This window comes from Drosophila albomicans, chromosome 2R (genome assembly GCF_009650485.2).
Source record: "Drosophila albomicans strain 15112-1751.03 chromosome 2R, ASM965048v2, whole genome shotgun sequence".
Classification (NCBI taxonomy): Eukaryota; Metazoa; Arthropoda; class Insecta; order Diptera; family Drosophilidae; genus Drosophila; species Drosophila albomicans.
Window position 1 is genome coordinate 30,012,710 of NC_047631.2, and position 14,542 is coordinate 30,027,251.

At 39.7% G+C, this 14,542-nt stretch overlaps 2 protein-coding genes across 3 annotated transcripts in view; both read left to right on the forward strand.

Moving 5' to 3' along the window:
* Positions 1-14,542, forward strand: part of LOC117576396 (uridine phosphorylase 1) — a 239,162-nt gene that overhangs the window by 178,750 nt on the left and 45,870 nt on the right. The gene's annotated exons all lie outside the window — the stretch shown is intronic.
* On the forward strand, positions 7,523-10,962 carry LOC117575137 (tetraspanin-13). 2 transcript variants are annotated; one of them, XR_007955314.1, is made up of 5 exons: positions 7,523-7,755; positions 7,928-8,095; positions 8,893-9,264; positions 9,337-9,927; positions 10,033-10,136. XR_007955314.1 is itself a non-coding variant. In XM_034259243.2 (4 exons), exons 1-4 carry the CDS (start codon positions 7,696-7,698, stop codon positions 10,126-10,128), a joined length of 696 nt encoding a protein of 231 aa, XP_034115134.1. In that variant the 5' UTR covers positions 7,524-7,695; the 3' UTR covers positions 10,129-10,962. The 2 variants fall into 2 exon arrangements, 1 of the variants encoding a protein (XP_034115134.1); XM_034259243.2 differs by lacking the exon at positions 9,337-9,927 and having other exon boundaries at positions 7,524-7,755; positions 10,033-10,962.

The window sequence follows — 14,542 nt, forward strand, 5'->3', positions numbered from 1 at the left end:
TAAATCATTTTGCAGCTGTCTAAAGCTTTGCAAAATATTCGCCAACCTATTCGATTAAGCAATCTTACAAAAGACATGGCTGATTCCCATAAACTGACAGTAATGATGAATGGTAATTTTATACACCAGCATAATTGGATAATCACTTAAAAGCCGATCGCAAAAAAGCTGGAAATCATTAAAATTCCCAGGCGCGCGCGCTTTGAACTAATAAATAGTTTTGGTCAATAAATTTGTAAGCATTTTTGCTTTAAGTAATTACCGCTGACACGTTTGAAGACATGGCAATAGATCTTGTCAGTCAATTGATGGATTGACAGGGTGCAGACAGTAGCGCGACCCCGGACGACTTAAAGCGGCAAAAGAGCTCATTAGCAAGTTGCCTCCACTCTGCGACTCCGCGACTTGGCGTCGGAGTCGATTGTTTGTCAAGCCGTTAAGCTTGATGTATGACAAGTACGTTCGCAGGTTAAGTGAAATGCTAAAACCGGCAACAAATTATAATAATTTCACGGCTTTGTGAGCATTCAGGCACACTTTTGTGCCTCAAGAGGAATTGCCATATCACAAATACAACACACACACACACACACACACTCGAGGCAAGCTGCTGCGGGTTGTGTTGCGAGTCGACAAAAGTGTTAATCAAATTATGAGGCACAGCAACAAGTTAAGCGAGGCGTTTTACGATCTCTTTAACGCTTCAGCTACGCACGCCATTAAGAAGAGCAGCTCTCCTCAGCGTCGTGTTGTGGAACCGAAACTGATCACAAATTCAGAGTATCAGAATCACTTACTGAGAAGCTGAGGCGGCGGCATCCATTAATCATGCGAAAAAGAGGAGCAATGGACGCGCGTGCTTCTACCACCTCAGCTCAGTTCAGTTGAGCTCCTCCAGAACTCAGAAGATGAAGACATCTCGCAGTCGAAGTCGAAGTCGAGGTCTGGAGACCGTGTCCAATCCAAGGTGACAAGACGCATGTGCGTCGTGCGTCGCTTGAATAAAACGCCTCTATTAAAAAAGCATCAGGCGGCGTTGACAATTTTTATGGGCGCGTCTAGTGCGTATTTGGTGTTGAAGCAGCTTGCTCCTCAGCTGCAAAGCTTCGTCTCTCTTGCTGCTGCGACACCGCATGTGGCTGTTGCACGATGTTGGCCAAGTGTGGGCATTAGCGTTGACAGCTATGCAAATACCTGGCCATTAAGTCTTTGTCATTTAGCAATGTCTTTTAATTAGCGTTGTGGCCTGTGGCCTCAGACAAGAGACTCCAAACTCCAACTTCGATTCCGATTCCGATTTTGAATGCAAGCTGCAAATGTGACCAGGATTTTGGGGGCTTTCTAAATAAATACAATAGAAGATCTTGAGTAACACCCACACTTGACACTCTTGACACTCTGACCATTGACAAACGTTGTGCTCGCATTTGGCCCACATCGCATTGAACACCCTCACGCTTTATGGCCATTTGCATTTGCATTTAAATGCTTTTGGCAGAGAGCTGATTTTGTTGCAAACTCTGAGTGCTGAGTGCTCAGCGCTTCCTTAGCATCCGACAGACAGTGTTTTGCCATGTTGGCTGCATCACGATTTCTGTTTCGTCGTCTTGGCTTGTCTTGGCCTAGCCTTAGTCTAACCTATGTACGTTGGCCATGCCTGTTGGCCGCCTGTTGCTTTCTTGAGTTTGTTTTTTTGTTTTTTTTCTCAGCTTGTGTTTGTTTACAGCTGCTCGCATTGATTGAAAAATTATGCACTTGCCATGACGATGGGCAATGCCAAATGCCAAACGCCAAACGCTACAAAAACAAAAGCAACAAAACGAAAAAGAAGCTGCAAAGAAATGATCACACAAAAACGGCACACCGAACCTTATATGCCTAATCTGGCATAGATACATATAACAAGCTGTGAAATTATCGATATTGTCAGCGACGCTTCAGTTCGATAGTTACTATCGATAAAAGGAACAATGCCCACATTGACATAGATGCATATTGTAGATTAAAAATGGTTGAAAATATCATACATTTTAGATGGCATAATGATCAACGTTGATTTCAAAATTTCTCACATACATTACTCAAGTCTTTCAAATTATTCGATAGTCAATCGATAGTAAAGTTCACTTTAATGAATATTTATTAAAATATTTCGCACATTTCTTTCTTCCTTTGCTTAAGGATGCAATTTTTTCATCTTATTGGGAGATTCAAAAAGAATCGAGAACGTTTTGCCCAAATTACAATTTCGAAATTTCAAATTATTCGATAGTTAATCGATAGTAAAGACAACTTTAATGAATATATTCTAAAATATATATTTGATCCTTTGTTTAAGAATGCTGTTTTCATCTTGTTGAAAGAATCAAAAGGAATCCAGAACATTTTGCCCAAATTACAATTTCGAAATTTCAAATTGTTCGATAGTTAATCGATAGTAAAGCATCTCTATAAAGAACAGCTCTAGAAAACAGAAATATAACGCAAAATATTGCAGATATTTTTAACATTTGGTTTTATCATGCAGTGTTTTAAAGCACAAAACGAATTCAAATTTGTTTGCTAAATACCAAACCGCTTGATTTTAGCGATCTTCTATTTTGGTAGTAGAGTATAACAAAGTTGATAATAGCTGGAATCTTTGCACTTTAAACGAAAAACGTTTTCCATTTTGGCAACCTGAAAGCGAGGACGGGGCTGGTTACTTTTCTTTTCGCCAGCTTGTCCTGCTCATTAGCCAGCCAAGGCAGGCAGCGGTTTCTTTGGCATTGCCCGCCGAATGACTCCAAAAAAACAACTTCAGCGACAGCTGTTAGCCAGTTTTCACCTAATTAAGCAAACAAACGTGTGGGAAATCGCCAACCCCTACGTAGCCAACAGCAGCCATCCCTCCCGGACAGCACCACACCTCTTGTGCTGATAACTTTCGCCTAGTTGGTCATAGGCAGGCGGCAGAGCATTGGAAGCTGCAAACTACACAGAGCGGAGGTTGGGGCTGGGCCAAACTAATTGCCTCGAACATGGGGTTTAAATAGCAGAAGGAATGCACCCAAAACATTTGTCTCTAATTGCAGCATTGCCCAATTGGGCAGGCCAAATTAAATTAAATGCAGCTCCACAGATTCAGCAACAACAACAACAACGGAAGAAACGCGCAATGCGCAACGGCAAAAGGGGATGAGGAGGAGGAAGAGGAGGTGGAGGCAACTGGCAACGGCAGCCGAGGAGGCACTACAACAATTTGTTGCAAAAATACAAATTGGAACATTTGTAGAGAAGCGTTGCGCAGTCGCCGTTGCAGTTGCCGTTTGCTGTTGCAGTTGCAGTTGCCGTTGCCGCGCTGTGAGAATTTATGGCCCTGCCGGGGTCACTGCCTAGTGGGATAACATCTGTTGACGCGTCGTGCGCCGCAATGCGCATGCAAGGCGCTCTTGGCCAAAAGGACATTGACCAGGCAGGGCTGAGTCCGCAGCCAGACACAGCCAAGACTAACCGAACGGACGGACGGACAGACAGACAAACCGTTGCAGAGCACAGTTGGAAAACCATTAGAAAAATGGTAAAATGGTTCAGTTAGCTGTGTGTTAGCATTGTGTGTACTACTACCATTGGCCATTGGAAAGATAACGCTGTGGCCAGCAAATGGTCTCTTAAGAAAAACCCGCGTTGTGAGCTGATTAAATGAGTCTGCCAGCGACGAGGTCTTAATTCGCAGGATAAATATATGTGTGGGAAAACCCTTAGCTGGCGCTTTTACCAATATGCATAAAATATCTACTATGCTGATCAAGTCTATTTATAAGAGTAAATAAAGCTGTATCCGAGTCTATTAATTGTATAGATTTTGCATAACATTTTGAACTATGAAATACCCTGTAAGTAACTTTTAATAATATAAGTGAATATGGTATAATTTTCAAAAAACTGAAATAAAGATTTGCACTGCTTTAGTTAACTTTATCGACGCATAACAAAACAATGTTGTAGAAAATCTTTAGGAATAACTTTTGACTTTATTTTATTATTAAAAGTCTTTAGTTTGATAAAGGAATCGATTGGAAATAGTAATGAAATATTCATAAAATTCAATAAGAATAACATTTTAGTCACGTACTTTCAACAATATAAATAAATTAATTGAAAACAACTTTCAAATAAGATAATCGATTACATAAATTCAATATTTCAATGAGCGAAGAAAAATGTAAGTCAATTTAATAATGAAATAAAAGAGATCTTAAAAGAAAACGATATAAACTAAATTGGGCAATTTTGAGAAAAAAAATCAACACACATTAATAATTAGTATAAAGTTAATGCTATAAACGAATACTCAAAAAGTCATTAATTCTCTGGGAACAATCATATATCAACATCATTATATTATTCCACATTAATGCTACGTTCTTCTGCTGTCTCCCACCTACAATTTATAACTTAATCAACATTGCCTCCACCCGTTATTCATTTTCACTGGGTAGTCATTTGCCATTTGTCGGGTGTTTACTGTACCGTGGCACAAGTACAACAACAACAACTACAGTAACGCTTAACGGTTAATGATTAATTGAAGCATTTCTTAAGGCTGTTGATTGGATATTTCTGCTATTGCAATGGATTGGAATGGATGCAACCAAACCCAGGGCCAAAGTTACGAGTACTTCCGTTGACCGCCCGATCTTTGCAACCGTGTGAAATTCTTTTTCATTTTTTTGGGTTGCGTATTCAATTTGACCATCTTCGTAAGCGCAGTTTGAATGCTGAGAGGGCGTGCGTGAAAATTGCGCTGGCTGCACAAGGAAGGCCGCTGGCTGCTCTCTCTCACGAGGCATCCATGGATGTGGATTCTGGATAGTGGCAACCAAAAACAAAAACAAAAACAAAACGTAGGCAAGGTCTAGGGTTCAGGACAACAATCGCAGTAAGTGATTACGTAACCAGTGCATTGTTCTTCTTCTGCTGCGTTTTTATTTCATTGAACAACGCAAGGGACTTGGTCTTGGGACTCGGACTTCTTCGTCTTTGGCCCAGCTTATCAGAATCGCGCGCGCAAGGAGAATAAAAAAAAAAACCCGACGCAAGGAAGCGGCAGCCAGGTAAAAATAATTTATTCACAGCCATTATGCGCTGCGAATTTATGCCACTTCCTGGTGGAACAACTACAAATAGCCATTTAAAATGCGATAAAAATAGCGCCAAGGGGCTCGCAACACAACACAACACAACCAACACACAACAGCCGAGAAGATGCTGCTGCTGCTGCCACAATGAAAATGCAATGCTGCAACACACTAAACTGGGGCGTGGTCAGGGCGGTTGGCCAGTCAGCCGGCGTTTAGCGCAATGACTGCCAAGCATGAAACCGTAAAATGGTTTTTCAATAAGCAGACCACAAGTCCACAGTCTCTCTCAGAAGAAGAGAAGGAGACTCTGTGCAAGCCGGCAAAACAATGCGACAAATATTTGAATATGTTAATTAGTTTTGTGCAATGTTGCCAGTTGCCTGTCTGTTTGCTTTTTAGCTTGTTGCCTGGGCACGATCAGCAAAGTTCTATCGCCGGACGTGCATCGGGGCAGTCTAATTTCATGTGTTGCCATCTTGTTAGGACAGTTAGGAGCAGTTAGTAGTGCAGGCAGGCAAAAGCGTTTTGCATCTTCGCACCACACCACCACAAAGACTAACGAGCTGCATGCCGCATGCCGCATACTGTATGCCGCTTCATGCTTGCCACATGCTGCAAGTGCAATGCGCGATTCATATTTACGAGTATGCCACAATCGAGTTGCAACATCCCCGTGCATATTTATGATTGGTATGCAAGTTTTACTTTGCCACTGCTGCCGCTTCTGCTGCAACTTGTCGCTTGTCTGTTGTCATGGCCAGCGGGCAAACGGGCCACACACAAACTCAAACTCATAAGCGGGCACAAGGCCAATAAAGCTGCCAATGAGCCTGACTAAAAACAACTGACAACTGACAGCCGGCAGCCTTATAAAGTCACAGGCCACAACAACGCCAAATAGCCAGAAAGCCAAGCGGCCAATCGGCTCAGCATTTTCGCCATTTGCACGCAAAGTTACAAGCGCAAGCGAGATGGCACATGCATTAGCTTATTTACTAGTCTAGAGTGATGCTAAATAATCGATAGTTTCAATATATCGTTTTTACGCTAATAAACAGCTTTACAAAAATATAAGTCTGATAATCATTTTAAACCAAATTACAATCAGATGCATTGTTTAAACCATACGAATTATATTAAGTACTTAGCTAAACAAAAAAAAAACAATGAATTCTTAATAAGCCCAACTACAACAGCTTATACGCTCTCAAAAGAAATCCCCATTGATATATTTCAGAATTTACTTAAAACCTTTAAAATTCCGTTAAAGGCTCAGCTGACAATCGCCTAGTGTAAGCAGCCTATAAGAGTAAGCAGTACATCCGACTTCATTTACTTTAACGACTATCGAAAAAGCAGCACAGTTGACGCCATTAAAATAAAGTTCGATAGTATCGATGCTTTTTTTGCATCTCTTCTATGGTATATACTAGTGTCAGTGTATGGATGTGTATGTGTGCAGCATACCTTGCGTGCTGATGCTGCTGCTCCTGCTGTAGGTGTTGCCCGGCACCAGCTGATGGCTTTGACAGCTACTAAATTCTACTTTAAGCGCGCGACGCACGTTCCATGTCCAATTTTGGGCAGCGCCCCGATCGCTTCGCTGCTTCTCGTTTACCGGCGCTTATCGCTTGCCCATAAATTTAGTTTGTTGTTGCTGTTGCTGCGGTTGCCAAATATTGCCAAGTTGGAGGTCCTAGGCCAATAACTTGCCATGACACGCAATGAAGTTGTTTGCCTTTGCCTTTTGCCTGTTTCGGAATTTTCATTCGGTATAAAAATGCAATTAACGGCACTTGTTGCACCGGCGCTAGAAATTTTCGTTGTTTTTGCTGTTTTCGCCTGCTGCGACGACACGATAAACACGACCCGACCGAACACGATGCACTACACACACTTATACACATTTATTTAATTGCAAATGGTTGCAATGACAATTTTTTCAATAGTTTTTTTGTTTTTAAATAAACACTGCACTTCACTTACACTCGAAAAAAATAAACTGCGCACTGGTGAAAAAAAGTGTTGCGAAATATGGTTCGATTATCCGTTAGTCGTGCTGTTGCCAACCACATGAAAACAGCGTTGCCAACCAAGCGCAAGAAGAAGCGCACGCAAAGCAAAAGCGCCGCTGTTACGCCAGAGCTGCCACATCAATGAATAAACATCGCTCCGTACAATTGAGGCATATATTTATTGAAGTTAGTACTTAAATATAATTAATTTAAATTCTTAATTGATAAAATAACATTTACTCCCTTCAATTTCTTCCCTTACCTACAGTTTGGCAATCGGGTTTGCTACATTTTGGTATACCAAAATGCCAGCGGCATTAAAACGTATATTTTAGATTTGTTACTGCGGTCACACCAAACAGCTTTCAGAAAGCTCTTTTCAGTTCCCCTCCATCTCTTGTTCGACAAAGTGAAAGTGAAATACAAAAAATTTGTTAGTGTTGCGCTGTTTGCTGCTGGTGTTGAAACCTTCAAAGAAATAATTAAATAAATACATAGCCAGAGGCATAAATAAATTTGCACAACAAAGCGGTAGCTAAAAACGTTTGGCAAACAAAATGTGTGGTGGATTCACCTGCTCGAAGAACGCGCTAATTGCGCTGAACATTTTATATGTGGTAAGCAGCAACAATAACAACAAAATCAGTACAGCAAATACGGGGATGAGAGAAAAACCCACAAAAAATTAATTACTGCAACTGTAATTTGGTTATGAGCGAGCTATTTATAGTGCAAGTGACGGCATGTTTGGGTTCTTCATAAGTTTTTAATACAAAAAATGTGTTTCAGATGATTGGATTCTTGCTGATTGGCGTCGGAGTTTATGCAAGGGCAGCGTCTGTGGTCACGAATCTGCCAATTGTTGGAGGCATCTTGGCCTGCGGCGTGATACTCATCTGCATATCCATGCTGGGCCTTGCTGGCGCTGTGAAGCATCATCAAGTGATGCTCTTCTTTGTATCCTTTTGCAACAATTACACACACGCACACACAAACACAAACAGTCATACACACCAGCAGTCTGGCAAACACAATCACTCACACAAACAGACGCCTAAACACACGGATACAAACACCAACAAGCAGTCGCTTACACACATACAAGCAGTCTTGCTTGCACACACGCACACAAACAGTCGCTTACATACACACACATGCACAAGATGTCTCGCTTACACACAGTCAAGCAGCTGCTTACACACACACACACAGTTGGGGATGCACGCCTAAGTGAACCCAGTGTTCTTACAGTTTTGCTGCCACTGGACTGAAGGTCGCCTCTTGACGCATGTCGATGAGCTTGACGACTAACAATTGACGTTGAGGTTTGCTTTGAACTACAGTGAAAACTTGCCAGACCACACAAGCTATGTCCGTGCTTTGCTAATTGTGACAAATGTCATAGAATGTCAGTTTTCACTGTAAACATTTCCCCAGCTCACTTATACATTTATGCACATGAACAAGCAAAGCAACTAGCTTGAAGATGGTCTTTATAATGACTCGCAGCAGCGTGTGCGCTTGACATGATTCAAAGAACACACTCACATTCGTGAATACACTCACACACTCACGTCATTGTCATTGACTTCCGCGCACTCATTAATTGCGTCAGCGGAAGGTTATCAGTGCGATAGCAAAATTGTTGCCCCCGCTTTTTTGTTGACTTTCAGCTGATATTAAACATCGTTATCAATTGCATTTGCCCCTGGTTTGCACTTAACTCTTTAACTAATCTCGATTCTCGATTGCAGTACATGATCATTCTGTTCATGCTGTTCCTCATCCAGTTCTCCATCGCCAGCTCTTGTCTCGCCGTCAATGCCGAGCAGCAGCAACAGTTTGCCGAACAGGGCTGGAAAACGGTGCCACCAAATCTGCGAGAACAAGTCCAAGAGAAATTCCTTTGCTGCGGCTTCAACGATACCATCGATCACACCGCCAGCATCAGCAATGCGGTCACTGTGAACTCTGATCCCAGTTGCGAGGATGTGAACAAACAATGCTGCGTGGACTCGCAGGATCCTAAATGCCATTGCGGTCCTTGTGGTCCGCTGTTGGAGGATAAAATCGATTATGCCTTCAAGTTGTGCGGCGGCTTGGGCATCTTCTTTAGCTTCACCGAGGTGAGTTGCAGTTGAATAATGATAGTAAATCTTTGTATAATCCTTGTATCTTCTCTTGTGGCATGCATTCAGTTCGTTGGTGTCTGGCTAACAGTGCGCTATCGCAATCAAAAGGATCCGCGCGGCTTGCCCAGCGCCTTCCTCTAAATTGCAAAAACAAAACACTAATCACTAATCCAATAACATAAACAAAAACACCCATAAAAAGACACATCATATTGCTAAATTGTTTGTGTCCCTCCCTCTAAAAAAAGAAAGAAAAAAATAACAAAACAAATAACAAAATGTTGATGTCAATGTGTAAATTTCATATTCATAGCGAGAATAATCGTGGGTCTGTTAGATCATCATCCAATACATACATCATATATACGCATCATTTATATTTATACTCAAAGTAAACATCATACCTTTAGAAATACTATATATTCAGATATATATATACATATATACAAACATAAAAAAAAAATGATATAGCTACGTGTTTAATCCTTTTAACAAAACGCAAGCAATCAAGTGTTTTTTCGAACTGAACATGAAAACATATTTACATCACAAAACATATTGCAACACTACTTTCATCCTAACACAAATGAAAATCCTTTTATGGGCGACACATCGCTTAATCCCCTCGAGAATTTCAAGCACGGCTAACAGCATCTGGTGAGAGGACATCTTATTAATCATTTTATGTTCTCTTTATGTTTTCTCTTTAATTTCCCAACATTCCCAATTTCAATTACTAATCTTTGTCTCGATTTTCAATAGGTTTTGGCCGTATTTCTGGCACGTCGCTATCGCAATCAGCACGATCCTTGCTATTTACCCGCTCGGGCCGTCTTTCCCCACAATTATCAGTACTAAGCGAAGTGGAGAAGCAGATGAAATAATTACGAATGTGAATGCATCAAGATCAAAGAGCCGATTGGAAACAAAGGCAACTTTTAGTCAAAGGGACGAAGGCTGATTTATAATTTTTACACAACAACTTCCTAGCATGAACTGGCAAATGGGAAAATAGAATGAAAGAATGAATTAACAAAAGGTCGTTTGGAGGAAGGACGATGCTCAATGTGCTAAATGGACTGTTAAGACAAATGGGAATTCATTTGCGCAGCTCGTTGAGCATCGTTTTGCATCTATTTTGCGTATTCTCAGTTCTTAGTTTTAATTGTGCAAAGTGATTAAGTTTTCCCCCCCTAAACAAAAACAATTCGAGATTATAATTATGTACGCTATGTTTGTGTGTTCATTCTATATATTGTAATGTATATTTTTTTTTAAGATATTTTAATTGTACAATCATTTTACACTTGTATCGTTTTAGTTAAGCACATTTGTTAATTTCGTTTTGCAACTGGCAACAATCATAAAACCAACTCACAAAAAAACTGCTGTACAACATTTCAAAAGAAAGAACATTTCGAACCTGATCTAAATGTAGAACCAAGTCAAATGTAACTAGCAACGGTAACTGTGTTTTAAGAAGCGTAACATATACATAAAGCATAACAACTTATATACATATATATACATATAAACAAAAAGAATTAAGAGAATTCTATAGATGTTAGATGTGTGTTGAACAAAAACTTTGAAATTAGCACTTAAATTGCAAAAGAGGCAACTAAACTAAAACAGAAACAAACAAAAACATATATATTGTAATACATGTCACTCTCTTCTTTTTTCCAAATATCACACTGTACTTTTCTTTCCTGATTTCTTTCCTCTTTATTACTCTTGCCTTAACTTGCACCCACGCAAGCAAATCACTTTCAACTTCCTCACAACACAACCCAACAAGTTGGATATAGTTCTTTTCTTCTTCTTATGTTGCGTTTCGTATTTCCTTTTCCAAAGCGACAAAGAAACGACGTTAAATAAAAAAAACAACAAAATTCTCTGTATTCTGTGCTGTGATTGAAGTAAATATGATCTTAAAAAAAAAAAACCAAACCATAAAGTTTCGCATTTCATTTTTGCACTTAATTAAGAAAAAGCCGCGTCTGCGGTTCGCGAAAGTTTCATCCTTTTCGCCTTTCGCCTGACAGTGGCACAAATTGACGCTGGAGTGCGCAAATTGCTTTAAGCTAGCCAAAAAGATTAACGCCCGCACTTTGACGCGACAAAACTTCCCCCCAGGAGAGGCTGGCAAAGTCGGAAATTTGGCGTGTAAATAATATTTTGACATTTGGTCGGGGGACCCCAAAAAAACAAACAAATTGACTCAGGCCAAAAGTTTTGCACTCAAAACTTTGGTTCAACGCACTCGCTCTTAGCAAAGAGAGAGCGAAATAAGGAGAGAGAACTGAGAGAGAGAGTGAGAAAGTGAGTTGAGCTGGAGATGAGATGCTTCGGTTATGTAACGGATGCGCAGTCGGAGGGGTTTGTGAAGTTTCCTTTTTCACCCTCCTCGACGTCAAGTCTGCAGAAAAGTGGGTGTGGTGTGTGTGTGTGTGTGGATGTGTGTGAAGACGAATTCCTTCCGCAGCGGTCAACAACTGTTGTTGGCGACAGCATTTTTCCTGCCACTGACACGAATGTCATGTTAGTCAAATGGATAAAAGCTGCAAGATACACGAAACACGACAGCGACAGCTACAGATAAAGATACATATATGTATGCTATAAGCCTTTTCGAAATTCGATTGTAGTGATGACGCGTGCCACCTGCTGAAGTTCAACAGTGCGTATTATTGATTTCCAGCAGCACACAAATGAATAAATAAATTGTACTTCACTTTTAAGCAGCGTTCACATGTGACATTTGTTATTTGAAATTCCTACAGGCAACGGAACGCTCCTCACATTTTGAATTATTAATAAAAGCATTAAGGATACGCCAAGGAATGTCTGCCAAAAACACACACACACACAAGCTTAGCGGATATCCTTAAAGCTGCCTCAGCTGTTTATTGCCCAGCTTATGTGTAACGTGGCGTATGAACAATGATTGTGTGATTGAACGCGTGCCACGCATCACATTTTTTTTATGACATACTTGAGCAATGAGCGCACAGTGGGCGTCGCTCAATTACAGCAAAAAAAAAAGAAAATACAAAAACAATTCTAATTACCTTATTTGACAGCCAATTTCGCGTGTGGAATTAATTAATTTATTTGCTATTTGTTTTTGAGCCTACTCTGAACTCTTGCCCATTGTCAGAGGGAAACTCTTCGCATCATTTCGGCTATTGTCATAATTCAACTTGTTGTCAGATCTCAGTGAATAGCTGCCCATCCCCCGCTTAATTCGTGGAAAACCAGAAATTAAGCAATAAATAAAAACAAGCCTAGGCATACAAACATTTGAATGTCAATGTCATGTTAAAGTCATACGGTTAATTAAGCTTACTTTCCAAGCGAAACAGTCGCGCGATAATGTCACCACAAAAAACAAAAAAAAAAAAGAGGCCGACAAATTATTTGAAACGTAACATGTGCTGATAACTCTCATGTGGAAAAACAAACACACATGAAAGCCAAAATTGAACAAATGGCAAAGCAAAGGTCAAGTATTTGCTCATAAATAATTAAAATCGAGAAAATTGGATGCGCACTCTTAACGGTCAATTAAGCAGGCTGTTGAATATTCTTGTTATTAGTGAAATGAAGAGAGATAAAAGCAACGTTGTGGGAGGTGCTTAAGGAAATATGCTTGGAAATTCGATCTACACTTATTAGATATTCTATCTGAAATTCTATCACAAATTTGAGAGAGGTGAATAATGAAATACTCTTGGAATTTATTTCTGAAGTTTTAAGCTACAATTATATAGTTATATTTATTTAAGTAAAGAACTTAATAGACCCTTATATTTAGCTATTCAAGTTTTCAATGTGGTCGAATGTGTAATTACCATTATTTAAAAGAAGAAATTACTACAGCAAATCTATCTTATGAATAGAAATATATATAATCTTCAAGCAACCTTAAGTTATTAAATTTGTAGTGAAATTTGTATCTAAAGTTCTTATGTTAGCTATAATTTGGTATTAGAAAAAACAATTTATCTTTCGAACAATACTCATAAGACATGCGATTTAGTAGCAAGTTCTTGGAACTTTATCTTTAGCTATAAATAAAGATTTTTGCAATTTCTATCTTTAATAATAAGGTACAATTTTACAAAGTTCTTGGAATTTTCGTTTTAGGTTTAAATAAAGATTTGTGCAATTTCTAACTATATATTTTTGTTATTTAACTAGATTGAAAATTCCTTCAAACACTTCATTATTGAAAAGAATAAAAAGTTGTATTTTATTTGCAAGCTTTACTTTGCAAGCCGGAAGTATGAGATAAGACTGAAAATATTTGTATACTTCCAAGTTCACCGACACCTTTGTGAGATTAGAAATTTCGCCTATATTTATTTACCGCTCATTTCCATACTTAGTTTTGTGACTCAGCTCACTAGTTATCTGCTGCTGAGCGAATAACCAAATGCGGCTGCTTAACTCTTGCTCTCAACAACACCCTTTTCAGTTTGCTAAACATATCTTTTGTTAGCCAACCCTCTCGAATAATGGCCCAGTTATGATAGCTCCTCGTTGAACAAGTTTGTTTATCAATATTCCCCAAGCTACTGCTGCTGCTGGTGCAGACAATAAAGCATGTTAATGAAATGCCAAAGCACACACAAATGTATGTAAACACACACTCAACACACACACACACACACACACACACTCTCAAACATTCCTCACAGAATATACATATTAAATCGACGTGAATGTTTACCGTTTTATGGCGCATAAAAAATTTTAATATTCTGCTGTTTTTGTTTTATGAGCTGTAAGAAAAATTTCCATTTCAAAGGTAGCAATTAAAATAAAAAAGAAATTCAAAACGAAACGAAACGAAATTGAATCATGCGGCGTATGCTGAATATTACGCATACGCACCGATGGCCGTCTTGAGTGTCGGAATGGACGCTAACGAACGCGTAATTCAATAAGCAGCCACACATACAAACAAACACTTTTGGGGATTTTAATAAAAGCGTTTTAAAAATTAACGCCAAACTGAGAGCTTAATGGCCGGCTGCATTTGGTCGTCATATAATTAAGGCAAACGGCCTGAATGCTGGCAAGGACACGCCAGCAGCAGCAGCTGAGACTCAGCCTCCCTGCGCAGCTGTTGCACGCAGCTTCTCCCCCTCTCTCTCTCTCTCTCTCTCAAGAGAAACTGAGCGAAAATTTGAGCAATTGAACTGAGCGCAAATTTATTTGTTATTCATCGAAAGTTTCTGCTGTTGTTTGCTGCTTAGTAATT